This window comes from Haemaphysalis longicornis, unplaced genomic scaffold (genome assembly GCF_048455015.1).
Source record: "Haemaphysalis longicornis isolate Haplotype H1 unplaced genomic scaffold, Haemaphysalis longicornis Haplotype H1 scaffold_2, whole genome shotgun sequence".
NCBI classification, from domain to species: domain Eukaryota; kingdom Metazoa; phylum Arthropoda; class Arachnida; order Ixodida; family Ixodidae; genus Haemaphysalis; species Haemaphysalis longicornis.
In genome coordinates, this window is record NW_027526295.1 from 187654998 (window position 1) to 187682150 (window position 27153).

General features: G+C 49.6%; 1 protein-coding gene across 1 annotated transcript in view; it reads right to left on the reverse strand.

Annotated features, from left to right (window-relative positions):
* The window catches only part of LOC144167563 (calcitonin receptor-like), a 185954-nt gene that overhangs the window by 83955 nt on the left and 74846 nt on the right, over nucleotides 1-27153 (reverse strand). The window contains exons 2-3 of the mRNA XM_077696790.1: nucleotides 16521-16637; nucleotides 3127-3311 (exon numbers count right to left, since the gene is read on the reverse strand). Coding sequence (XP_077552916.1) covers nucleotides 3127-3311; nucleotides 16521-16562 — 227 coding nt within the window. The 5' untranslated portion in view covers nucleotides 16563-16637. The remainder of the gene's footprint in view (nucleotides 1-3126; nucleotides 3312-16520; nucleotides 16638-27153) is intronic.

The window sequence follows — 27153 nt, forward strand, 5'->3', positions numbered from 1 at the left end:
TCAGCTTTCATCGGGGAGATCGGGGATCTGCGATAGCTTTGTGTGAGTTAAATGAGGGAGCTCTGGTTACATCGCATCCATTATTAGAATAATGTGGCTTGTCAGCAAGATCGGTGCATGACGAGCAAGCGTTATCAACGCCAGAATTCTGGCGCATTCCATTCCATTCGTAGCTCCCGTGGCTTGCGCAGGGGAGACCGGGGATGTGCGATAGTTTTTTTTTACTCAAATAAGGGAGCTGTAGTTACATCGCTTGAAGCACTAGCATTATTGTCCTCGGCTCCAAGATCGGTGCGCAAGAAGCAAGCGTTACCACTGCTCAAATATCTGAAATACGACCAAAAGAACGCACACCCGATCATCGCCTCCTTTAACTGGGCAGACTCAGTTGGTACACCGAATTCTTCAAGCCTCGTCGTCTCCTCGCGTGGTCGAGCGGTTGAGAGCCGGGCTTGTGTTTTGAAAGTCCGTAGTTCGAATCCTAGCAAAAGCGGTTTTTTTTTGTTTTTTTTTGTGGCGAGGGTTTGATCAGTTTTTTTTTACAGGGTACAGACAGGGTGCCAGAGTACCCTGCCTTTGAACCTACAAATGACGTTCGACGGTAACCTCCGTATAAGGCAGCGCTGAAATTTGTTTTGCTTACAATTTGAATTCATGAACGTGCAGTCGGTACGCAACATGAAGGTTAAATCAAGTAGCAACTAAAGCAGTTGTGCTAGGTGCGTCTTCGTTTATCATTCGATCTTATTTTGTTCTGATTTGACCGTATGGCTCGAGATACATTTCGCCGCATTTCAATATTTGCCCGCCAGCAATAAATAAAGACGCCAAGTCATTTTTTTTTTGCTAAAGCTAAAGTCTTGATAATTGCAGTTCAAGAAGCGACAATAACTGCTCATAAACGACTTCAACAGGATGGCATACGTGTCCAGCAACGCCCGCCGACGCAGTGACTGGCGCGCGACCTCGCCGGTCTCCTGCGGGCCCGCGCGTTGACGCCGAACGACGCCGACGCTCGCGCGACGCGTGATTTCGCGTCCATCTCGTTAGGGCAGCAGAAACATATGAGGGGGGAACACGAGGACACTAGAGAACACGAGAAAAAAAATACATTCTGCGTCAGGTTAGGCATCGTTAGATTCTTGGCTTTTATACAGCAAACGCGTGATGGTTTTGCCGTTGCTGGTTCAAGATAACCACGCTAGTTTCGAGCAACGCCGCTTTCGAGCCACTCTGGGCCCTGTACGTCCGACGTATCTTTAAGAAATCTTGCGGGTACGTCCGACGTATCTTTAAGAAATTTTGCGGGTACGTCCGACGTATCTTTAAGAAATATTGCGAGTACGTCCGACGTATCTTTAAGAAATTTTGCGGGTACGTCCGACGTACCTTTAGACACAGCGAAAAAATTATGGAGGTTAATTATTTGGGCCAAGTTTTATTTTTTACCGCGGTTGGAATCCAGTACCCATGTGACTATGAAGCTCCCATTGACACAATTAATTACCACCGCACGCCACTGCCGGTCTCTCCGGCACCCTGGCATTCCTTAGGCACCACTCTGTCTCCTAACTAAATCTTCGTCCCTGTCTCCGAACAGGAAGGCATACGGCAACAGAGGCACGGTGTCGTCTAGAATGAGGTGACTAGAATGAATAGAACATGTTGGGCTCTTCGGCTTCCGTTGATAAATAGGGTTCCAACGCTCTTATGTTCGTGTTAGCGCACGGCCTACGTGCCGCCGTCTTACGTGACCGGAGTATCACGTAGCAAGAAGGGACGTGCTGCGTTATTTCTACTGGAATTCGAATCTGGAGATAACAAAAAAAAAGGCAAGAAGAAAAAGTATCACGTACAACATCCGTTTGGGGCTCCATTACGCTCGTCCAGGTCTTGCGGCTCAAATAAGGCTGTTTTTGAGAGAACTATCGAAGACAGCTGCAGTTGCGGGTGTGTATGCTTCAGCCCATGGAAAGATGGAGTATGCTTCCTACCGGGAGGTGTGACGAACAAAACGGGGTGGTGCCTGGTCCAATGCAGATAGGCTGTTTAGCTTGTACAAGCTTCCAGAAAACCACGAAGTGGGACAGCAGTTTTATAGCGGTGCCTATTAGCGGCTCAATTAGTGGAATAGCTGATCCCTGATAGGCGTAGATTCAAGAAACGCCAAATCTTTCCGGATTCTGACGGAATAGGCCGAGCACCTGTATAAATAGAATGTAGAAAAGGTAGAAGAAATGGCTGACGATTACTATACTCACTAATGCGATGTTTGTGTGCAGCGCGAACTGCAGTATTCTCGGTCACTGCGCGCAGCTGCTGCGTAAGTAATCGCGTGATCAGTGAACGTACGGCTTTGCGCGCTACCCTGCCGTTATCTCGAAGCACGTCGCCGCCGTCGAACATGCTGTTGTAAATCGTGTTTGAACCTCCCGCGCAAATGTCACGTGGTTCGGATGAGCCACGCAACGCGGAGGACGCGGAAGGAACGATGTGCGTGCATCACACAGCGCGTGATGGGCTTCTGTGGCGCTGCCGCGACGTACTGCCGTCCCCTCACGCTTTCGCTATACTTTCATCCTCCGCTCTCCTACGGGCTCATATTCGGTGGCGTCTTCGTTGTCTCAGTTATCGCGTAGCGCGTCGCCGCCGGGCAGCGTCTCGTTCCACCTCGGCATTCCACCCTCCCCCTCACACTTTCGCCACACTTTCCTCCTCCGTTTTCCTTCTGTATTCAGTGTTTCCTTCGTTTGTTCGGTTACAAAACCGTTTACACCGCGAAACCCCAGTTACGGGCGCTTAAGTACTGCTCACTAAAAAAAGCAAGGTCGGACGAGGGGTGGTGTGAGTGCTGGAGTATTGGAGCAATGCCACGGCCCTTTTCTCAGAAAGTCAAAAAGTTACATTAAAGCTGTTTACTGCGAGCTGCTGTATTTCGTGCAGTCACTGCGTACAAGAACCGCTAGAGATATTCGACAGTTGCTTTGAGTCTACGAGCATCGCAAATAGCGAACATCGAAACACTTGCTGTATTACAAGAAGTTCATTCTGGACACTGTCCCGGTGGCCTGACAGCAGCACTCGCAAGAACTGTTCACGCTGCCCAATGAGACGATGCTGGCTTACGCAAGTCTGGAGCCGTTCTTGAAGGCCGCGGCCGCCATGTACTTGTAGCAGCGGGCGCAGGTTAGTAGGTTGAAGCGTGCGGGCGCCAGGTACTTCTGGGTCTCCATGCGGCACGTGCCGGGAGCCTTCTCGTGCCAAGAACGTCCACGAGACGCCGTCGCACAGTGCACGCCTCCGGTCACGAGCTGCACAGAAGCAACCGACAGTGTAAAACCTACTTACTTAATCCCAATAGCAGCGACTTCGTAAAAGACAAAAAAAAATTCCCCCGCATTTCCCCGAAGGGGAGTATGAGGAAGTGCGAAGCACGGGGTGATGCTATGAGGGGGAGTTTGTTGAAGTTTGGTGGCATTTTGCCCGTTAGTTACATTAACACCCCCTCGTGATCACGTTCGGCTTAACACGCCTCGTTTGTCCCTCTGCGGAAATCTTGGTGAATTAACGTGTATGTTCGAGAGATGTTCGAGAGGGAATGTAATCACGCACACACACTCACACACGCAAAGTAAAGTGAAACGACAGTATTTATTTCAGCACTTGTTTGTGTTGTCGTTGTATGCGACGGTCATTACGACCGCCTTGTGGTCGCTAAAGTGCGTTAAAGATATAAGGCGCGTTACTAACACTGATGTCAGCGTCGCGTCCGTGGCGTAGTCGGTAGAGCGTCGCGCTGGGGCCGCAAAGTCCTCGGATCAAAACCTGGCGCCGGATGCTGTTTTTTTTTATATAGTGTAGTGGCCTGGCTGGCGCGCCGAGAGAGGGTGTTGCGAGCTGGAGAGTAGTAAAGGGGCTTTCGGAGAGTAGGCGAGGGGGGAGAGGAGGCGCTATGCGAGCGCCCTCACGCGTCGGAAATCCGGCGCCGTTGCTAGGCACGGTAGCTAGCTCCGTTGCTAGGCTGCGGACGGAGGACGGCGGTGGAAGCAGGAGTAGGCCCGACTAAGAAGGGCTTCGCAGTTAAAATTCTGTGACACTCCACTCTATGGAGGTAGATGACCAGAGGAGCTGTCTGTTGGTTACTGGTTGGCCACATACTCCTCCCGCTCAAACTTCGCCGACGCGCCGGGAAAGCGTTCAGAGTGGCTCTGAGTAGGCTTCACTGCGCAACCCACAATGTGGGAAAGCCACATTGCAAAACCCCAGAGCACACCTATATTTTAAAAGTCAGCTTCGCTTGCATTGTTGAAATAACGCCTTTCCAGGGGAAATGTGTATGCCTTTTTAAGTCAAATTCTGAAGCAGCGAAGGGAGAGGGTGTGCCGAAATGAGGAGTATGAGGACCGATTTTATCGTTTTACCGACGCAATGAAACGGGGTAGTTAGCTTATGACAGCTCCGCTGTAAAAAATGGGAAGCGATCCCTCTGAGCGCTCTCCGCTAATGGTTACGCGCAAGAAAGAAGTGTTACCATTGGTGCTCGGGCAAATTGGCTTTCAGTATTTTGAATTCACGGCGCAAGGAGAGAAACGAACGGAAAGGCGGAGAGGTTGGTCAAACGTAGAGCCCGGTTTGATACGAAGCACTGGGAGAGAAGAGAAATACTCAGGGGATGAAAGAGAGGGGAGGTTGAATACGTGTAAGCTTCCTTCATTTTTTGGGTAATGATAATAATTCGACACCACCTTAGAGGGGAGTACGCTCTGACGTATCTTTCTCGTTCCGAGCAAGTGTTGCTATGATTACTGCGAACGCTGGAGTTTTTTTTTTTGCCAGTCTCTCTAAGTGGGTATTCTCGTATTCTTGGCTTGACAAACGAGCGCAGAGTTCACTGGGCGGTCGTCGTGAGGCAGCCACCCACGAGTGCTAGGCATTTCCTTGGTTTTGGTAACTGCCGGGTGGTTTCCGCGAGGCCCGCGCTGACGTTGCCGGGCTCACGTGTGCGCACTCGGCAATTTGTTGGTATTTTTAACCGCGGACACGAAAAATAACGATTTGCTAAACAGCTTCTCTGTTAAAAGAGAAATAGGGGCGGGGACGCACACGCACTCTGGTCCCTTTTTGAGTGCTGTAGTCATTCGTTTGATGCTGCGTCGTGAGGAAACGTAGAATGGAAGACAAGACAAATTAGCGGTGGTTGCCACTTCCTGGTTACCGGTACGTCCGTGGTACCCGATATTTTTGTTTTGTTTGTTTTGTGTCTCGTTTTTTATACTTCCAACTCAACAATTTTAGGGTTGGTCGAGGCAATGCGGATGCTCTGCTTCAAAAACCAGCGAAAAATCTAACTGGATCAAGTTTAGTTTTTTCGCAAGGTCCTCTGGCAGCCAAACAAGTCCGCTCCCACGCTGAAATGTACAGTCTTTGTCAAAATTTTGTGGGCCAAGCAGGAAACCCGCAGGCTGCAAATCATTCAATGTACACGGTTTCGTCCCGAGTGAGGCTGAAAGTTTTTATGCAGGGAAGCTTGAGAAAACACCCTTCTTTCTTACTGCCTTAAAATATTTTTGTCACATTTTAAGGTACAGCCGATTCTTTGATTTCTTTGTGGTCGAGAAGGCTTAGGATTTGCCACAGAATTTTGACAAATGGTGTACATGCTACGAGAGACCGGGACTGTAGCAGCGATAAATTTCCGATGCAAGGTATTCTCTGCAGGGGACAATATGTGGAACTTTAATTTATGAACTTTGTAATTTACCACACGTAGTCAGGTGTTTCATTACTTACACCGGAATTTTGAACCCCTCTTCCGCTAGCCTCCAGTCGAAGGGATCCTTGAAAGTTATTATCGCTTGTAAATCTATCGTGGTGTCCTTTACTCAGCCAAGCCGCGGAGACACCTGGAGTGGAGGAAAGACTCAGAATGCGGCCCTTAGTATCAGTCAGGAACCTTCATCTAGCTATTTCGAACATTGGACATAAATAAAATTTTATTCATGTCAAGCCATGCAGGCGCAAACACTATAGGCACCACTTGCAACAGCCTCTACGATAACGATATGGCCTCAAAAAGAGTTGCACGCAACGTTTTTTTTTTATGTATTTCAATGTCTTACAACCCTCAAAGTGTGTTTATCTTACGGTTTGCGCCAACCTTGGGTTAACTTAGGCAAAGCTTATGCCGGACAACCTGCGCCTGCCGCCCGTGCAGATTGCGAAGGTGACGTCACTAAGAACGCTAGCCAATCGGCGAGTGGAATCGTGCAAGACGAACAGAACGTTGAGCGCTCTCGTAGTGAACAACAACGAAAAAAGACGCTCGTCAAGGGGTCGAAAAAAAAAAGACGAACATATTCGGAGCACGGGTTTCGTGACCTGGAATTATGGTGACACAATTTTCGCATCATGCATGGGCGACCCCTTAAGGGGGTATTTAACCAGTCTGCCGTAATGGCGGCAATACGCTTTAGGCTGCGCGCGCTGTGCTCCCCGAAGTGAGTTGCGTAATGGGATGCGCCGCCGTCGTTGGTTTGAGCGCGAATAATCTTACTCGGTGTCCGTGCCGAATTTGGGACGAGGCAGCGGAGCGCGCGGCACCGCCGTTCACGCGACGGGAGCTCGAGCACAAGCTTCACTTCTATTCGCATATTTTTTTCCCTTCGCGTCAGCCGACCAGGGCCCTTAAATCGCGTCAGGCGCTTGCACAGGTCGGGGTGATACACATAAGCTGATTATGTATGGGTCTGCTTGTGGCCATCCGCATTTTTTTGAAATTTGTGTCCGAACGTCGTCCGCACGCCGGTGTGTTTAATTTTTTTACTTCTGATCCCTTGGAACAAACGGCCGACGAGCCGCAGCTAATTCCCTCAAGAAGCCTGAACCCAGAAAGCAGCCCGTCTTTTTTTTTTCCGTCCGCAGGGATCCTTTTCGGCGCCATCTTGGACTTCGTACGAGTCGTGCCAACGAGGTCGCTAACAAGCTGGATGCACCCTTTTCTCGCTCTTGGCTTTCACAATTGCGTAGCATTGAAGGAAGGAGTTCTCCGGTTTTTTTAACTGGCATATAAGCTCACGTTGCGACTACGACTCATAAGCTGCCCGTAAGTTGCCAGGTTGCGCTAAGGTACTTCGTTTTTCAAAGTTAGTTTTAGTTTAAAGATTAATGCAAAATAATCCGCATGGTATCGCATGTTCGTGTGCGGTTTTGTTTCTTCATATGAGATATTTTCTGTAAAACAGTAAGGGGAATTTCTTTCGAAGTGAACGTTATGACTCAATTCTTGCACAACGCCTGAAGACAGACAGACAGTGTGGGGATCCTGACGCCCAGGCCATTGCGCGATCACTGGGTTTGTGCCATCACGCGGCGCTTTTCCCCTCTCTCCTCCGAAATTCCGGCTCGTCTTGGCGCCTCTGTGTAGAGCCGAGCCGTCTCTCAAACTCTTGCGTGAGGTGAAGCCTGCAGAGACCGTTGCGGCGATAAAACACTGTCACGCAGCGGGCGCTCCGCCCTGGTAGCGGAGCTAACCTCACCTCATTGGTCCGTTTGAACGAGGCCCGAACCCGACTCTCGCTTGGACGCGAACGCGCGCCCTGCGCGGGGGTCCGTTCGGGGAGACGCTTCCAGGACGCCGAAGGCGTTGGCCGAAGGTATGTGACGCTTTCTTTACCAGCCGGCTGCAACTCGGTGGCGCCGGCGAAAGCCCACCAGCCCTTCCGGCTGCGGCCCGTGCCTAAGGCTGCTCCTGTCGCCCCTACGCTTGCATATAGTAAGGCCGTACCTACCACTCGACGATCACGCCGTGCAGTACGCGCCTGTGAGCGAATGGGCCCCGTCTCCCTCGCTGCTGCGAGCCGATCTGGCCAGCACGGCGATGCGCGCGCGCACAACGTGCGCGCACCCAGGAATTTGCCCTGACAGAAGAGCCCACTGGCTCTGCGCCGACGAAACGTGCGCACTTGCGCGTGGCGCCCCATCGCCCCTTTCACCTAACGGGAAGTACGTACCTGTACTGTAAATTGTGTAATTGGGACTGTAAAATATGTGACTAGAACGTTAGTATAAAATAAACGTCTTCCCTCCGTATCCTGGGCATATTCCTTTGTCGCCCTTTGGCGCGACGGCGTTTCAGTATCGTGAGCGTGCTCAATTAGCTCGAACCCGCGGTGGTTCCTCGCAGTGTGCATGAATGCCTGCCTTGTGCAATGATAGGATTATGCATATTGTGAGGTAGAGAGACCACAAACTGGCGCCCAACGTGGGGCCATTGGCTCATTAGCCTTTGGCCGCTAATTAAGCTGAGTACGCAACCGGAATCAGTCTTAATGCTTATCCGCTAGCGTTAGCTGCTACGGGGACGAGCCGACTGCCCCTCCGTAGGCGAGTGTGCGTGCACCCCTCGTTAACGCAGCCCCACTGGGCAGTGCGACGGTGCAACCGCGCCCCACTGGAGCGGCGGTATACGTATTCCGGGAGAAAGGCCACAGCCGCCACTCGGAGTAGTGCACGCGAGATATATGCTTGTTGCCGTCCCCTGAGAGTAGAGCACGAACATGGTAGTTGACGCGCTATCTCGTGCTTCGTAATTCATCGAGATTTATTGTCCAAGTGTGACTTTAGCCGGCGGCGCAAAAGCGTGTGCCCGTAAAGGAGGCGAAATTGACAGCCGTTGAGGGGAGGAAGAGGACCCAGAGTTGAGAAAGGACGCGCGGACACCCCGCAGAGAGGGGCAGGCGCTTTTCGCGAACTCCATGCCGCGGGAAAGCGGACGGGCCTCGGCTGTAAAATCAGGGGGAAGCGATGCCCGTTGCAAGGCGGTTGTATTGAGCCCAAAAGAGCTAGTAGCCGGCTAGCAGAATGACCCGTTTTGTCGCCGGATTTGCGACGGTCTCTGGGAGACAATTTTTTTTATTTGATTTTTTTTTGGACGCCGAGACGTAGCTTGTCCTGCTGCGGGCGTGCGCCGAGATGCTACTTGTCTTGTAGCAGGCGCGGGAGGGGGGCTGAAGTCAGCGTGTGTCGCCGACGCCCCGGGGGACTCATTTCTGCTGGACGGTGAAGGACTCGTGCTTAACTACGTAGCCGCCGATGATGAGGCAATTGAACCATTCAATGTGGTAACCCCCTAAGTCTGAGTTGCGCACTTCTGCGCTAAGCTCATGACGAACCATTCGCCGGGCATTTAGGCGGCTCCAAAGTTTTGGTAAACTGAGTCGCTCCGTGACCTGGCCCGGGACGAGGCAAGACATTTTCGCTGTTGCCGGTCCTGCCATGTCTGTCAAACGGCGAGGGCGCACGGTGGGAAGCCGCCTGGAATTGTGAAGCCATTTGACAGTGTGCGTCCATGGCAGGTAGTTGCTTGCGACTTGAAGGGACCTTTGCCGAGAAGCAAGCAGAGCTTTACTTATATGGTGTAACGGGCTGACTATTTGGCGCTTGAGCACAGTGGCTCTGCGCGGTAATGACACGGCACCCACGTTAATCCAGGCTTCTCTCGGCCGGCTCATCAATATAACGTCACAAGAGGTCGCCTCAGTGATCATAGCACACTAAACGGCAGGCGCTTTCGCCCCCGTGCTGACTTCGCTTCTCTCAGTCTCAGTCAGCGCGGCCGCCCCGGCCGCCCCAGCCCAATCTGTGTGGTCAGTTGTCTCTCCCCTCCAGCAAAGCTGTAAGCGCATGTTTTATCTTTTTACTCGGTTTGTAAGCGTGTGCATGGTACGTGGCATTGTCTGTATTAGTGTGTCCCCATTTGGGCGTTGATGACTGCACATAATGTATCTTGTCCTAATTTGTTTTGTTATTGTTTAGAGCACTGGTTTAATGCACAGGGTGAGGAAGTGTACCGCTTAGTATTTTGAGCGTTGTACCGCGTGATGTAGCATGAACCCATTTTGTTGGCTTAGTTTCTGGGTTCGGTACGGTTCGCGTGTTAGCCTCGTTGAAGGCGTTAGGGTTGTTTTCTTTTTTATGTGTGTGTGTGTTGTCGGTGCATGATGTAGTGTTTTCTTTTTCCAGTGCTTTAACTTTATTTATTTGGTACAGGAACCCCCTTAGTCTGCGCATGCGGGACGAAGTGCTGTGTACGTTTCTTTTCTTTTTTTTATCCAGTTTAGCAGTGAGCAGGGCTAGTTTACTTCTCTTCTGTTTTTTTTACTCGGGCGCAGTCTTGAAGAAAGAGCGAATGCCGAAAAGCGGCGGCTAGGTCGGTCGCGGGAGTGCCCTTCGAAGACTGTCATTGGCTTTCGCGCGCAGCCAGGGTCGAGAGTTATGGGCTTGTTTTGAAGGTGTCGGATTTCGGCCGTCCACGGCCCCGGTATTCGGGGCGAGCAGCGCGTACTGGAGGCCGTTGCGTGAACTGTGTGCGGTTGGGAGAGCAGGCCAGACTTTGGGGGACCATATACTCAATGCCAACGGGAGGTTGTGTTTTCCTGGAAAACGCGGGCCGGGCGTACGCTACGAGTGGGGCGCACCGCGTTGTGGCGAAGGAACTTGGCCCCGGCGGCACGAACACTGTGACGCGCATGTTGTGCGGGTACTCGTGAGTGCGTGTGGTGTGTGCTGCTGCCGGCTTCAGCGAACCCAACGGTGCATTCCGCGAGTGGCTTCTGCTTCGTCCGGTGCGCCCTCCGTCATGTGGTGTTCGCGGGCAGAGAAACCGACGGATTGAGAAAGGGTTCCCGCGTCGTGAACTTGACCGCCTTCAGTAGGCGCACGTGGCCGGGCTGCCCTGCACCGACGAGGGCGGCGCTGGCGGCCAGTTGCGAGTTGCGGCGTAGGTGCCCTCTCCAGATGCGGACAATATGGCGGTGTCATCGGAACCGCACCATGCGTCATCGGAACCACGGCTGCCGTCCGGCAGCTGCCTCGCTCGCGCTGGGCGGCAGCCACCACCAGCGCCGCTCGTCGCTCCTTGGCGGGGCACCCATCGAGTGCCACGCGAGGTCTACACCTGAGCAGCGCCATCTTGGTCATCATACCTGGCGGCGTACGGTTCAGCTGCATCCCCTCATGGCCGGTACCCCTTTGGTCACAAGAAGTCACTGGCCCGAGAGGGTAGGCGCTTCCCCCTTGCGTCGGGACGCGGTTCTCACAAGCCAGCTTACCCGTGTGTCGGTGCGGGCCCGCTGCTGTGTCGACATAGGGGTGAGCTTGTTCCGGCACTCGGAGCCATTATCACGCCTTCTGGGCCACAACAGACGTTTCGCCGAGAACCTTTTGCGCTCCCAATTGCCGGACATTGGCGAGACCCACGAAACGGACTCGTCGGCATTTTTGCACATGATGTAATTTTCGTAGTTTCTAGCATGCCTGTGTCTTTTCTTTAGCCCTGATTCTTTATAGTCGTAGTGTACTCTCTTTTTGTAACCCTATGTAGCATAGTATCGCACTGCATGTATATATTATTAGCATTATTGTTCTTATTATAGTATCGCGATAACTGTAATCATTGTAAATATCAATAGCTTCATTTTGTGTTTGCATGTGTAACCCATTACTATGCAATATGTAGCTCAGTGTCGCGTGTAGTTTTCTTGTGTGTATCATTCGTGCTGGAGGGGGGGTAGTGTTGGTAGTGTAGTTTGTAAATATTTTGTATGGGCTGGGGACTGAGACTGCCCTGTGCATGCATTCTTTTCTACTCTTTGCCGTCTTTTGCATGCCTGGGCGATGGCCGGTCAACTCTTTTCAGACCGGCGAGGGCATTTAAGGAGAGGGGAGTGTGGGGATCCTGACGCCCAGGCCATTGCGCGATCACTGGGTTTGTGCCATCACGCGGCGCTTTTCCCCTCCTCCGAAATTCCGGCTCGTCTTGGCGCCTCTGTGTAGAGCCGAGCCGTCTCTCAAACTCTTGCGTGAGGTGAAGCCTGCAGAGACCGTTGCGGCGATAAAACACTGTCACGCAGCGGGCGCTCCGCCCTGGTAGCGGAGCTAACCTCACCTCATTGGTCCGTTTGAACGAGGCCCGAACCCGACTCTCGCTTGGACGCGAACGCGCGCCCTGCGCGGGGGTCCGTTCGGGGAGACGCTTCCAGGACGCCGAAGGCGTTGGCCGAAGGTATGTGACGCTTTCTTTACCAGCCGGCTGCAACTCGGTGGCGCCGGCGAAAGCCCACCAGCCCTTCCGGCTGCGGCCCGTGCCTAAGGCTGCTCCTGTCGCCCCTACGCTTGCATATAGTAAGGCCGTACCTACCACTCGACGATCACGCCGTGCAGTACGCGCCTGTGAGCGAATGGGCCCCGTCTCCCTCGCTGCTGCGAGCCGATCTGGCCAGCACGGCGATGCGCGCGCGCACAACGTGCGCGCACCCAGGAATTTGCCCTGACAGAAGAGCCCACTGGCTCTGCGCCGACGAAACGTGCGCACTTGCGCGTGGCGCCCCATCGCCCCTTTCACCTAACGGGAAGTACGTACCTGTACTGTAAATTGTGTAATTGGGACTGTAAAATATGTGACTAGAACGTTAGTATAAAATAAACGTCTTCCCTCCGTATCCTGGGCATATTCCTTTGTCGCCCTTTGGCGCGACGGCGTTTCAGTATCGTGAGCGTGCTCAATTAGCTCGAACCCGCGGTGGTTCCTCGCAGTGTGCATGAATGCCTGCCTTGTGCAATGCTAGGGCTATGCATATTGCGAGGTAGAGAGACCACAACAGGCAATGAACTCTATTGAAGGTCCTGAGGAGCACCGCCGCCGTTCAGGGCGGCAGCGCGGCGGGCCGCTCTCATCTGTATATGGGTGAGGCCAAGCCTCACCGCCACGTCGTGGGCCCTCTGGACGGCCATTAGCTGGTGATCGGGGCTCTCCGATTCGGAGCGCCACTCTTCCTCGGTTATGCGTTCAGGGCCCCGAAGTGAGGGACACCGCCAGAGCATGTGATCTAAATTGCTACGTTCGCCACAATCCCGGCAGTCCGGTTCAAAAGTGTCCGAGTAGGACCTGGTCTGCAACATTCGGAGCGTGGCTGCCTGCGGCCTCGAGAGTTTCTCGTGCGGAAGAGGAAACGTTCGCCTGCCCAGCTTATAGTGCTGAATAATCTCGTTGAACGTGAATTAAGTGTCTCTGAAGACCTCCCAACCAATCCCCGAGGAACCGCCTCCGTCCGACCCGGCGCGGTGGGTTATCTCGCGCGCGCGGGTGTGGGCGGCCTCGTTGCGGTTAGCTACACAGGACAAGTGCGACCCTAGGTGATCGGGAAACCAGGTGATGGTGTGTGAGGAGATGACCTTATTTCCTAGGATGCGAGCGACCTCGCCCGAAACGGAACCTGATGCAAAGGCCCTAACTGCCGCGCGGGAATTTGTGTATATTCGATGCCGGCTGCCGTCAAGTAAAGCAAGAGCCACCGCGGCCTGCTCGGCTCTAGCCGGAGTGGTGTTCCTGAAAGACGCAGAATTGAGAACTGTGCCACTGTGATCCACCACGACTGCCGAGAAGTTTGCTGACCACCTGTACTGTGCGGCGTCCACAAAGCACGCGGAGTGCGGGTCGCCGCGAACTTGTTTTTGTAGGGCCTCGCCTCTGGCCCTTCGCCTGCCAGCATTGCGCTGCGGGTGCACGTTGCAGGGAAACGGGGAGATAGTTATAACGGCTCTCTGCTCCTTAGTAAGGCCATCCTTGCGCTCCTCCTCTAGGGATGGATTACAGCCCAGAACCGCCAGAATCTCTCTGCCAACGGGCGAAGACGACAACCTGGCAGTCTGAGCCGCGTGCTGCGCTTCGATGATTTCCTCTAAAGTGTTGGATGCCATAAAATTTATTTCGGGCAGCGGCGGCCGCTTTTCTAAAGGAGGCAAAAAAAAAAAAAAAAAAAAACGCCCGTGTTTACGAGATTTCGGCGCACTTTAAACATCCCCAGGTGGCCAAAATTAATCCGGAGCCGCCCACTACGGCACGCCTCATCGCTTGCGTTGCCTTGGCGCGTTAAACCCTACAATCAATCAAAATTCGTTTAGCCTAATTTAGTTTTGTCAGGTGCTAATATATACTTCATGACATTATTGATCTTTGAACTCTAAGTAGGATTATCAACAAGAAGCTGAGTTGTAATAGGCAAACTGATCTATAGCTCTCGCTGATATAAATTATATACAAGACTGGAGTAAGATTAGAACCTTACCTATCGTTATTTTTTCGGAAAAAAGCTGCGTAGACAAAGGGTGGTGTGAGTGTTTACCCATTGTGCGCCTGATGATACCCGTGCTGTAAAACTGTGCTGTCGGCTGTGTGTAAATTACAAATTTTCTATTCTGCCATTTTATCTGGTGCAATTTTGCGTCGTGCGGCTGGTTATTGCAAGACAATGTGGCAGCCCCGAACTACCGAAGTAAGGCTCTGGACGGTGTGCCATATACAGTTTTTAAGCCGCACCTTTCTATGCCTCGCTGAGGGCGTCGGTCGTCCGCGCAAAAACTCAATGCAGGAATACCATACACAGTTGATTTCAGAAAGCAATGATGTTACGCGAAGGCAGATCAAGCGCCTCAAAAAAAAAAAAAAAAAACGCTTCCTGTGATCGGAGTCGAACCTGGGTTCCTCGCGTTATGTAGCCGACGTCTATCCGATTGCGCAATTCCGGCACTTTTTTTTTCTTTATTGCCTTGCTTTGACAAAAACATGCACCAACAAACAGAACCAAAAACAAACGCTACAATGATAAAACTGCTAGCCGACAGCTTGCTAGCAGAAAGACGGTTAAAATTTCTTCAGGTTTGTGAGCGCCTCCATCACAGGCAGCCAGTCAGGCGGATGGAGCTGAGCTCTCCAAACTTCAATTATCATCCTCATAGACTCGGCGAAGTATTCTTTAGCACGCTTCGCGTCAACGTCACGATGGCGTATGGACATACGTGATTTCTACATTCCGGGCAGAGCAAGACCCATTACGAGGTCGTAAGGTGCACCATTGTCGCTCTAGATTGGTAAAAACCTGATTCCGTGAGCGTCCAGTGGGAAATCCCTTTTTAGGGTTCGCTGCAGCATGCCCCAAAAAAAGACGCCGTCCAAACACTCCAAAAACACATGTTCGACCGTCTCGGACGTTTTACACGGGTAGCAGTCGACCCCCCATGGAACGTACAAACCTTTCTTTTTCTTCCACGTTTTTACAGGCAAGACTCGAGCGTGTAGTTTGAAGAAGAAGGTCTTAACCCATGGGGGCACAGCCATTCTTTTCACACGCTTTAGGACATCCTGTCCTGGCTCTGCTCGATACATTACTCTATACAGTGGAATAGGTAGTACTGTATCAACCAGATCATTATACAATCTCTTCCGTGTCACACTAGATAGATACTCGAGACTGAAGCGGGCACATAGAAACTTAGTGGCCTGTACCACTTCACTGAAGTAACCTCTAGTTCCGCCAACAGAAAAATACGCAGACGTGACAACGAAGTTGGGTAGCGCCCTAGACAGCTTCAATTGGCATGCAGTGCGCAGAAAAGGGTCCCTCACATCTCGAAGGAACAAAAAACGATTAACAACTTGTCTCAAAAACAAATGTGATAAGGAAAGGCCCCCCAGACGCAGGCGCCGAAACAGGTTCGTGCGGCTCGTTCGCTCCCATGCTGAATCCCAGATAAACACTGCAAAGACGCGGTGCAAGGCCTGTACATTCGTTCGTGAACAGTGCAGTACTTGTAGAACATACCAGAATTTGCTGATAAAAAACAAGTTACACATGCGCAATTCCGACACGGTCGAAGCAGTTCGGATTTTGGACTTTCACTTTGAGTCAGGTTGCGTGAGAGAAGGCTTCACGTTTTGCGATCTTTCTCTGAAGAAAGAGGATTTGATTTTTTTTTTGTGTATACCAGTCTTCCCGTGACTGCTGTGTTGACAAAAACAGTGTGCATTTTTGAAGGCACTTTGAAATCGAAGCGACGTTTGTTTAAAATGGGGTATTAGATTTTGAAGACGATGAATATTTCTTTTATCGGGCTTGCCAAAGCGACTAATAAAACTGCCATACGCTGTGATGTTCTCAGCTAAAGTGCATAACCGCAAGGGGATTCGTGTTCGTGCGGTTAAACACAAACTGGAAATTCTAATAAAGCTGTTACTACACGCTAAGCAAAGCTCGCGCTTACCAATTTTGCACAAAAAAGTGCTGTTTAACAGCAGTGACGCTTTAACCATGCAAAAATACTGTTCTTTCAATGAGAATATAGGCCACCGTTAGATTGCATAGTGCAAAGTACGAAAAAAAAAAGGCTGGAGCCGTTTTGAAGAGGCTTTACTTAAGTGTTGTCGCTTTCAACATATCCGCGCGTCAACCATCGCATGTATATCTGTGAGTAAAGAGGCCCTAAACAAAAAAAAAAAAAGCACCCGCCACGTGAAGGTGACGTTAGCTAAGCTGTTATTACTAAACGGGATGTTTTCCGAGAGCACAGCTAAGCGGAAAGAGACATGCCTGGTACCTCGCTGCGCAAAAAGTGCCTCGCATGGGATGCTCTTATACTACCGTACTCTGTGCTTTGTGTTCAAATGGTATCTTTGCGAAGCAGCTTACCAAGGACAAAACGAAGCAGAGTTGAGGACGGCTCAACGGCATGCTGTCAAGTAGTTTTGGTAAGGAAAGCCGTTCCGCCGTCTTGTACAGGGATGTTCCAGTTCCTAAGCGGTGGGCCTGAAAAAAGAGAAGTGGAAGCGGTAAATATTGCGACCTAGTCGTATACTTACTTAGCAGGAAAATATGAAGCAAAGAAGGCTCTTCGAACATCATTGGTTCTTTGTGTAAGCTGATAGGATTGTAACTGTGGCTCAGTGGGTATCCTAACAACGACACGAATGTTGTTTACAGAAGGAGCCACCACAAAAAACTACAACATAGTTATAAACAGATGCCGCAGTGGGACAAACAGTAATCGACGTACAATTTCGGAAGAGCAATAATCGATACAAAAATCGACACACAAAGCTCATAAAACTGAAGAACTGCCGTCGAGAGGCTTCTAGCTATTGCATTAAAATATTCATAGACAAAAACAACTTGCCCATTTAGCGGACGATCTTCTTTAATGCTTCTTCTGGCAGCAAAAATTTTTAATGAAATATCAAAAGAAGGCGACCAATAGTGGTCACCCATAATATGGTATCAAACTCTGCGCAGGTAAACCTTAAATAGTGCAGTCTTCGTAAACGGACGCTTCTGGTACGCTTCAGTGCCCCGAGCTGAGTACATATGCAAATAACGAGCATTGTAATCACAGAACATCAGTGCGTGGATAGTGATTACAGACGTCCTTCGGTGGGCGCGTGTTTATCGCGCGCTGTGGGAAGAAAATGACGCATGCGCAGCGTCATAATGTCCCTAACTGGTTGAGGGGAAACCTCAGTATTTTTGTAACAATAGCAGGCGTCGAAATCTCCAGGTAATCCATAAAATATGCGCTTGAACGACGATAACTTTGTACTACTTAAAGGCTTATTAGTTCTGTTCACTACCGCCAGGCCATCGACTACTAACTGCGCGGGCGCGCCGGTTAAGCGGGATTCACACGACGGAGAAACCCTCTCTTTTTGGCCCACGAGACCCGCTCACGTGACCGGTTTTAGGCTCCGCCCCTCGGTGGGGTTAGCCCGCGGAGGCTCTGCGAAAGAAAATGCCTCCGCATGTTTTCGCTCGACCGCGGTGGCCTTCGGCGGGGAATGGAACCTGTTCTTCGGCGCTGTCGTCTGCTTGTCACTCCGCGTAGCTCCGCACGTGTGGATGCGCCGCCAGGCCGGATAATCCGGTCACGTGCTGTTGACGTCACATATCCGTCCGCCTCCGTGAGAGGGTTTCTCCGTCGTGTGAATCCCGCTTTAGCGACAGCAAACGGAGTCCTGTTAGGACAACACCTCAGGGGAACGGCAACAATGTATCCCCATATTTCAAACTGAATAAAAGTTTATTATTTCCTCGGTCAGTTAACAGCTGCACTATGTGTGAGCCACGTTACTGCAGGGAAATACAAAAAACAAAAGTTTTAAGTAATGCGGCAGTATTGAACACGCTAAAGTCACTTAGAAAACGTAAGCAACCGAAGAATCACTGACATCTGTTCTAAAGCATTGAAGTTTACCGTACATCTATGCACAGCGGGTATCTGATTACTTCTACGCGACGAGGGCTTAACCAATTGAGCCCTGGATTTTTTATTTCAAGCAAAAATTGTTTTTCTGCTTGTTTTCGTGGAGCTTTGGACCTCAGAAGCACATAAATAAAAAATTACGCTAATAGTGCAAGTATTTATTAATTTACAGGCCCGACAATTAATTAGGTCATTAGGCAATTAAAAATTTTTAGTTTGTAAAAAACAAAGAATTTTTCTTTTTTTCGTAAAACCTGACACCCTGACCTTACAGAAAAAAATATAAAGCTGGTAATCCAAGTATTTACAGATTTGTAGGCATTTTGACAAACCGGAATTTCGGTTTCCTTGCCCGCCCGGTCGTCATACCCTCTGTCCACTGAAGCTTCTTCTGTTTCATATCATCCAGCCCTGCGAAAACTCAACAACGGTGATGTCTATCGCTAGAGGCATCCTTCAACAACCCTCACCCAGAAAGCTAGCAGTTTTCGTTTTGTTCTTAAGGTACTAGAGAATATTATGCGTTGTGTCGTCAAATGACGACGCCAGGGCCAAAAGGGTTAAATTATCCCCTAATATTCTTCTACCTGGCGTTCTTCACATCAGGGCGCCAGGCTAGAACGGGGAACTAGAGGTGCTTGGCATTAGCGTGGAAGAAAGGCCATTAGCTTAAGCTCCTGCCGCAGTCTCGCAGCTTACGAATTTTGCAGGCCGTTGGCGTCATTGTTTCGCAAGCGCGTAGGCATGCTCATTTTCAGACTAGTGAACAGACTTTTGGCAACGTTTTATGTAGAAATGGAAGTACGTATGGCGTCTCAGCGCCCCACCTGCGTGTTTTGGGGTCCCCTGACGTCACTGATTGATTCCTTCAGGAATGAAACTGGAGAACCTTGACTTAGGACCTGATTCTTGGTAACTAGACTGGCGGACATTTGCTGGAGTCTTGTACTAAGCCGTATTAACACATTGGCATATAGCGACGTATTAAACTTCTGTCGCGATAGATGAACTCAAGGGCAACGAGACAATTGGACGAGGTTATCTACCTGTATTCTTGTAGAATGGCGTCAGTAACCGTTTTCACAATCAAGGGCTAAGTTTCGTGTAAGTCAATTTTCACATTACATTTGCTTCAATATTATATTTCGTTGCGTTTTACTTTGTTTTTTTTTTAGTATTATTTCGTCAGCGCTACGGCTAGTGCAGTGAGCAGGGCATATTCTTTGTAATATTTCTGGCCCTCTTTATTTTATTACATTTGGTGTTGTAACAAGGGTTAGACACCGCCTTCAAGTGCCTCGCACCACGTGGGCTCACCTCTCTCCACTGAAATTCGGCCCTTGTCGTTCTTAGTGCACGCACCTATCGAATACGCCCAGATCCTACACCGGACCATAAGGCCATGACCTAACAGAAATCCATCCCACAATTCAAGAGCTTGCGAATCCTGGCAGTAAGCTTCCACGCAGACGAATGTGGGTTAGCGCTCATACCCACCACCCTACACAATACCACACCTTCATTACCTCGCCTCCCTTCTCTGCATGCATTAACATGGCCTCAAAGAACAACACACGTGCAGCCTAGTACAAGCACCGCTACTCAGCGGACTCACTTATGGAAATCCCTGCGTTCAACTCTGAACCTAAGAGCCCTCCAAGTTCAATGCTGCCATCTGTCGAGCCAACAAGAAAACCAGGCCTACCAGCCTTCACTGCCACCAATGCGCCCCTTCAATTGGCCTACGTAATTGCCACTTGGAACTTTCCGAAGCTCCGCACACCAGCCAACGAGCTCGCATTACGCTCACCCCTACCGGCCCCGTGGTTCTCCAGAATTCAAGTTGCCCCACACCTGACTTCTATGATAAGTTAGAACCGCTTTACTATTAAAGTCGTTTCTATCCTACTGCCATGCAAATGTTGACACTTCGTCGACCAGCACGTCTCGGAGCCATCTTCTTCAGAACACGTTACGCAGAGGGTAGGCGGTAGACACAAACTCCGGCACAGGGCTCTCGCGCAGTCCTCGCCGTGGTTTTCTGGTGGTTTTGAATATTTTCAAGGCTAAACCGCATAATCCGTCACGTGTCTGACAGTACCAGTCTTTATAGTTCTCATTAACGTGAAAGAAAAGGCCGTTTATCAGACAGGCGAAATCTGCAAACAATGATGACTTAATAGTACTTCACCTCCAGGGCATACAAATATTGTACATAAAACCTCGAAGACATGCTGGCAAAAATTGGCCGCGTGTCTGCTCCTTTCGTTGCGAATGTCGACGAAAGATGATAGTCGAATGGCGTCCCTGCCAAGTAAATTCCTCCTTTCTTTTTCCCGCTCACTTCTCATGCTGTTTCCCTCCCGTCTCGCTCCTCCCAAGATAACACGCTAGAGGCATGCTCAAGTCAATTTAAATTTACCGCGTTCCACTGCTCGAAGTCGGGTGCCTCGATGCCAGCGCTGCGTACGGCGGAGACGCGCGGGAATCAAGGCACTCTACTACAAAGTTAATAGAACCACGTTGCCCTACTTCACGAGCGTTCCAAGCGGAACGTGGAACCTATGTAGTGGAACCTTTCGTTGCTCTTTCCGTATGATTTCTTAATGCCGCCAGGAGCTCAGGCAATAGAAGGCGACGGTTTTCTGCAGTTGAGTTAGTATTTCATTTGCCATCACAAAAACCAAGCATCTATAAAAGTTTATAAAGGAACACTGCAAATATTACTTATGTATTGATTTTCTGCCTTATATTTGCATAATGTCTTGTTCTTGTTCAACAATGTTGGCAAGTCTGAACATTGACACTGAACGTAGACGTTTACAAGTGGCGGTGAGTATATAAGACTACTGCGCAGCTTCAGTTTCACTTTGGCCGGGTGGCTGAATCGAGTCACAGACAGACAGACAGACAGACATACAAGCAGACCAAAATGTCTGCGTTTAAGTAGCCCAAGAAAGACTGTCGTCGTTAATAAACGAAACAGTTGCGGCTTCATGTAGTGAATTTCGCTACGAAAACAGTTCGTGAGAATGATTACGATGCCTGGCGAATCAGTGGTTATGGTAGCTACGGGAACGCACGCTCAAAAAAATTGGACAAGTTCAGTTTTGTTCGAACAACTTTCTACCAATACTTTGTAAAATATTTTCTTTTTTATTGTTATAGCCTTTTATCCCGCAATATTTATTTTCACAGGGTTACAGCAGTCAGTCCGTCTTCATTTCTCATATATTTTTTTTCCCACGCACGGGAAAAGAAACAAGGGAGATGAAATAAAGTGTTGTCGACCGCGTCGAGAAACCCCGCATTTTGGGTGAATAATGTGCTGCAGGAAAATAAGAGTACGCAAGAGCAGCAGATATGAACCCTTTATATTGGATTCATTTCCTTCCTACTAACGGGAACCCCCCCCCCCCCCCCCCCAAAAGCCGAGGGAACCGCCACGTTCGCGCTCGCAGTATCTCAACGGATATCACGACCGCTCTCGGCATTTGTTATGTAGAATATTTACACCACAAATAGAAAGACTTGCGCCGTCACTCAGCCAGAACATCGCGGATGTGTCGGGCGTTTGTTTACGTCATCTCTGCCGCTAGGCCGGTTCATTGCGCTGGTTAGCACCGCGTATAGTATATCAGAAAAAGTGGCCCACCATTGTAGTAGAACGGACAATTGGGCTAGTTGGTAGCTGTTCATCTTGAAGGTGGAAGCGCTCGAACAACAGGGACCTTTTGTCACTGTTGTTCGAGCGCTTCGACCTCCAAGATGAGTGGCTTGCCAAGGCAAACTGATAGAATTTAATTTTGCCCACTCTGTGCCGCCGGCGCCCGCATGGCGATATCGAGCTATCAACCGCAATTGATAGAGACGGCGCACACGAACACTTCAGTACGGGCTTCGGTCATCGGAAAAAGAAGAGTGGCGGGGAAAGTCGAGACAGAAAGATCGATCACGACCATTTCAAAATACCGCCATATCCCGGGCGCCACATGAATCCCTCTACCCCCATTTGTTTGTGTCTGGGAATTCTATGGTTACTCGAACGCGAAGTCGTTTCCAGAGTCAAACGACGCTGCAAAAACAGCAATCTGAGACTATAACGGAAAAGAAAAAAAGTCATATCACTTGAAAGCAGTTCTGCCCAGGCGCAACTGGATGCTTCCAAGTGGTCAAAAAATTTTCTGCGACGACTTGCAGGATAAAGAATGTGCTCGAGACAGGCCATGTAGTGTGTTTGCTACGAGACTCGTCCGCCGCTTTGTGGGTGACAACTTAGGCGCGGAATGGACGGCAGAAACATGGGTTCGACCCGGCGTGGTGTAGCATTTCATATTTATAGTGGTAGGCCTCGCCAGAAATTGAGATGTCTTGTGGTCAGCCCAAATACAAAAGGGGCCTTGCGTGTGCTAGAAGAAAACGACAAGAGCATGCGAAGCACAATGTCGCCGCCGCCTGTGTCCTTGCGAAAACGCGGCCTTTGAACCATTTCCAGTTCTCTTTCTTTTATCTTTTGGTCTCTGTAATCTGAGGCGGACTTTGGTGAAGGGGGAGAATTCACTAAAACAAACCGTAGTAACATAAGTAACAGCGGAGCCATAAAAGAAGACGCGTTTAGATGCAAAATATATAGCAGGTACCCTGCGCACGCGGGAAACTGTGAAAAAGTCCCTTTCTACACGAGTAGAACTTCAATTGCATCGCAAACAGCCAGCCTGTTTGTAGAGTGTGCGCTGTTCAGTGGAATGAAACCTATACGTTACAACTTGTGAGGAATCAAGCCGTGGTAGCCGTCATCAGCCATGGCATCGGCATGAAGTAGTGGTTAGGTTTGTCTTTATCAGCTCAGGAGCCAAGCAGTTGGGGCTCCCGTCTAACATAGGTGCCCACGACGCCTCAATTTAGCACGAAAGGGTATTATTCCGGGATTCACGAAGATCTCACTGAATCCGTCACATAAGTGACGCCAGTACAACGTAGCAAGCAGTCTATAAAGGGTGCACCCCTGCACACAGGGTCTTCTTGCGGGGAAGCATCCTTTAGTACAAAAGAGTACGTTATACTTCGGGTTGTTCGTTTTCGGGTTGAATATTTTATCACAAAAGTGTTTTATGCAGGGATACGCCAAGAGTTCTCTGACGTCATATCGGTCATGGAAGTGACGCCAGTACACCTTTCCGAAGCGACCCGCCAGCACGACGTCGCTCGCCAACCACACCCACAAGATAGCTGCCGACCCGCAAATTATGCTCAGCTGCAGATTTTGCTGCACATTTCACTTTCGTGTGGCTGATTCCTATGACAGAGGAATCAACCACAGCTTTTTTCATCGTCCTAATCAATTGCTGCTATTTCTCCACGCTCATGTGTTCATTGTCAAGCAAGACATGTTATAAACCGCTAAGGCTTGTCAGAACAACGCGTGTACGCAATTTTTGAAACATTACTCGGAGGTTTATAGAGAAGCAACTATGTCAGTCAGGGTGGAGACAGTGGCTCCTTAACCGATATTGTTGTTGCTTTGTCCAGAAAATGGCTGCCACTGTAAAGAGCAAATAAAGAACACATGTGTGATCTCACGGGATTCGAACTGGAGCCTGCACAGTTACAGCAGAGTGCGGTACCACTGCGCCATCTCCGCACGTTTTTTTTATCCCATGGGAGAATACGCTCAAACGTGCGAGTACGAGGACTACAAATTCAAGCAAACAGAAGAATACAATAAAGTTAGGAAAAGCACAAAAAAAATACCAATTCAGGCAAACACACACAGGCGGCGTTCAAGAGGCAACCACTCAGGTGGTTGGTCAAGAGATTTTTACACAAATGCCACAGTTTCTCGGAAATATGACTTGGTTGATCTTGGTGGCTCAGCATGCCTATCAGATTAGCGACATCGCCGCAGACTGTAGAAACCAATCAACACAGACATCTCATAGGGTGGCTCACCAGGATAGCCGAATGGCGAAAATCGGATTGAGAAGGGCGTAATATCCATGTCTTTACTGAGCGTTCGGTGCAAAGTGTCCCAGAAAAAGACAGCATTTCTGCAATCTACAAAACAATGATTAATTGTCTCTGCTTGATAACAGAGCCGACAGTCTGTCTACCAAACTATAAACAGACCCAGGTCTTTCATCCAAGCTCTGGCAGGTAGGGTACCTGTGTGTAATTTAAAGAAAAATGTTTTAACACTTGGCGGGAGACATATTTTACACGGTTTATTGAAGTCATCCTGGTACGGACATTGGAGGTTAGGAACACGATATAAAGACATGGGAAAAAGCCCAGAAACCAGGGCATCGGAAATAGACTCGTGCGAAGCATTAAATACTCAACGCTAAATCGATCCTGTAAGAAGCGAAACGTGCCAACCACTTCTTTGACGAAACCCCGCAGACTTTGGACTGCTTCCAGGGACACCGACGACACCACAATATCAGGAGAAAATCTGCAAGACGTGTCTGCAGTACAGCTTTCAAAAACCAAGGTTGGACATCTTGAAAGTAGAATCGGATTGAGAACGAGAAGCAAGCTGCTAAACAAAAAGATGAACAAGCGCAAGACCCCCCTCGCACAACCGAAAAAAAAAGGTTATCGCAACGCATTGGCTCACTACGCGAACACCAAATGAAGGTTGCGAAAATCCGGTAAAAAGCGTGTATTGAAAACTTCAAAGCGGACAAATAATGGGGACAGACGGGAACGACACACACAAGCGCTTTGTGTGTGTCCCTCCTGTCTGTCCCCGTTATTTGTGCGCTTTGAAGTTTTCAATTATGCAACAACTAGCCCAACTTGTGGAAAAGCCTGTATTCTGAGTCGAGAGCAATGTAACACGTGTAGGACCTGTAGGACACCTGTAGGACGTAAAGACGACGGGTCACAAGAAACGCGTTACACGCCCGAGCACGAGAAAAGATAAACAGCTGTGGTCCCCACCAGCCATTCAATTGGCGCTGTACCTTCAACGCCTGATCCGACCAATGCGAGTCAGTATTTTGAAACTTCGAGAGGGGTACTCCTAAATACGTCAGGTCACTATTCCAATTGATTCCGGCGAAGCAATCGGGTGTCGTTCCCCATTGTCCCAGCAGGGGTCCTGGACTGAGGGTTTTCAAGCGTGAACCTCTTTTATTTGAATTTTCTGCTCATTTTTTGTTTCATCTGTCTTTTTTCTGTTTTTCGTACTTGGTTGGTCGACTGAGGTTAAAATTGTTTCTGTTCATTTTTTTCATTTTTTTAACATATGACACTTGCTTTGTAATTAGAGAACGGCAGTGCTGCGCTGCCGTCGACGTGTGCACACGGGGTAGAGTCCTCGTCAAACCAGCGCCTGTGCTGGCTTTTTGACACCTCTCCTTGCAACGTGACATGTAACTACATAAATGAATAAATTTGAATTGAATTGAATTGAATTGAATAAATGTTGCACCACCACCACCACCACCACCATCACCAAAATCCACAGCTTTTCTCAAAATTCAGGGCCGCACTTGAAACCTCGCCAAATTCTTGTGTAATGGCAAGAGAATTCTCAACGCTTTCCTTGTCAGTACAAAATAAAGCGACATCATTGGCATATGCTAAGATTTTCACTTATAAGGACGATAGCGTAAACCCTCTAACAACAATGTCCTGTATTATGCGCATACATAGTGGTTCCAGGTATAAGAAAAAACTCCCACCTCCCCTCGCGGGAACCCCTGTGTAGATGCGACGCATAGGGGGTTCACGTTGCAGCGTTGGACAGCGGAGGAACGGCGCTGGAACGATGGAGCGGAGCGGCGCAGGCACCGCGTTTTATAGCGCGCATAACGGTGAGGGGACGCGCCGGCGCCAGTGCGCCTGCCGCGGCTATGACGCAACACAATCCAACACAATCCACTTTAATCCAATCCAATCCAAATCCAATCCAATCCAATCCAATCCAATCCAATCCAAGCCAAGCCAAGCCAAGTCAAGCCAATCCAATCGAATCCAATCCAATGCCCCTCGCGAGAGAGTGTTCGCTATCGGAGAGGAGAGGGGGTGAGCGGCGGAGAGCGCAGCTCGCACGGCGAGGAGAATGGGGGAGGGGCGGACGCCAACGACGACGACGCCGACGCGGGATGCAGGGACAAGGCGGGTGAATGAGATGCCTTCGCATCTAACAACAAGAGTGGCGATAAAGGGCACCCTTGACGAACCAATTAAAGAAGCTGGATTGGTTGCGTTAGTTGATTGTTGACTACCACCCGTGTAGAGCCATTGGCATAAAATATTTGAATACCTTCGGTAAGCCAAGATCCTGCGTTCAAATGCTCAAAACACGATCAACGCGTTCAAAAACACGATCGAAAGCCTTTGCCAAATCTAGTTGCACTAAGGCTATTTGGGCTGAAGTACCCGAAACACACTCAAGCGTAGACCTCGTGGTATGAATGTTAATTTTAATAGATCGCCCACGGATTCCAGATGTCTGATGTCACAAACTAGGAGCTCAATTGCATTTTGAACACGGTTGGCCAAAATCTTAGCGAGTAGTTTATAATTTACATAACATAAAGAAGTTGGACGATATCCTTCTACTTTACGCAGTTTGTCGGGATCACACTTTTCGGGACTAGAACAGTGTGGCCTTCGTACAGGGTAGGCGGAAGATATCCAGTCTTGTAAAGCTCGCGGTAAACCTCAAGTAAAAATGGAGCCAGCAGAGAATAGAATGTCTGGTAAAATTCGGGAGTGAGAACATCAGGTCCTGAGGATTTGCCTTTCGCCTATGATTCAATGCTAGACACCAATTCTTGAATATCAATCTCCTGGTCAATAGATTCACGCTTTTCCTGGTTTAATTCGAGCAGCAAACTAATGAATTTGTCAATGGACTCCTCGCTCACCGGTTTTATGGGAGCTTGGGTTAGAGTTCTATAATAATCGGCGAAGGCCATCATTATCCCATTGGTTCATCAGCAATTTTTCCTTTATACTCAATTTCAAGTAATTGTCTAGACAGAAAATGACGGCGCTCATCACTTAGAGACCGGCGACACGGTTTCACTTCAGCAAAGCGCTGTGATCTCGCCCGCA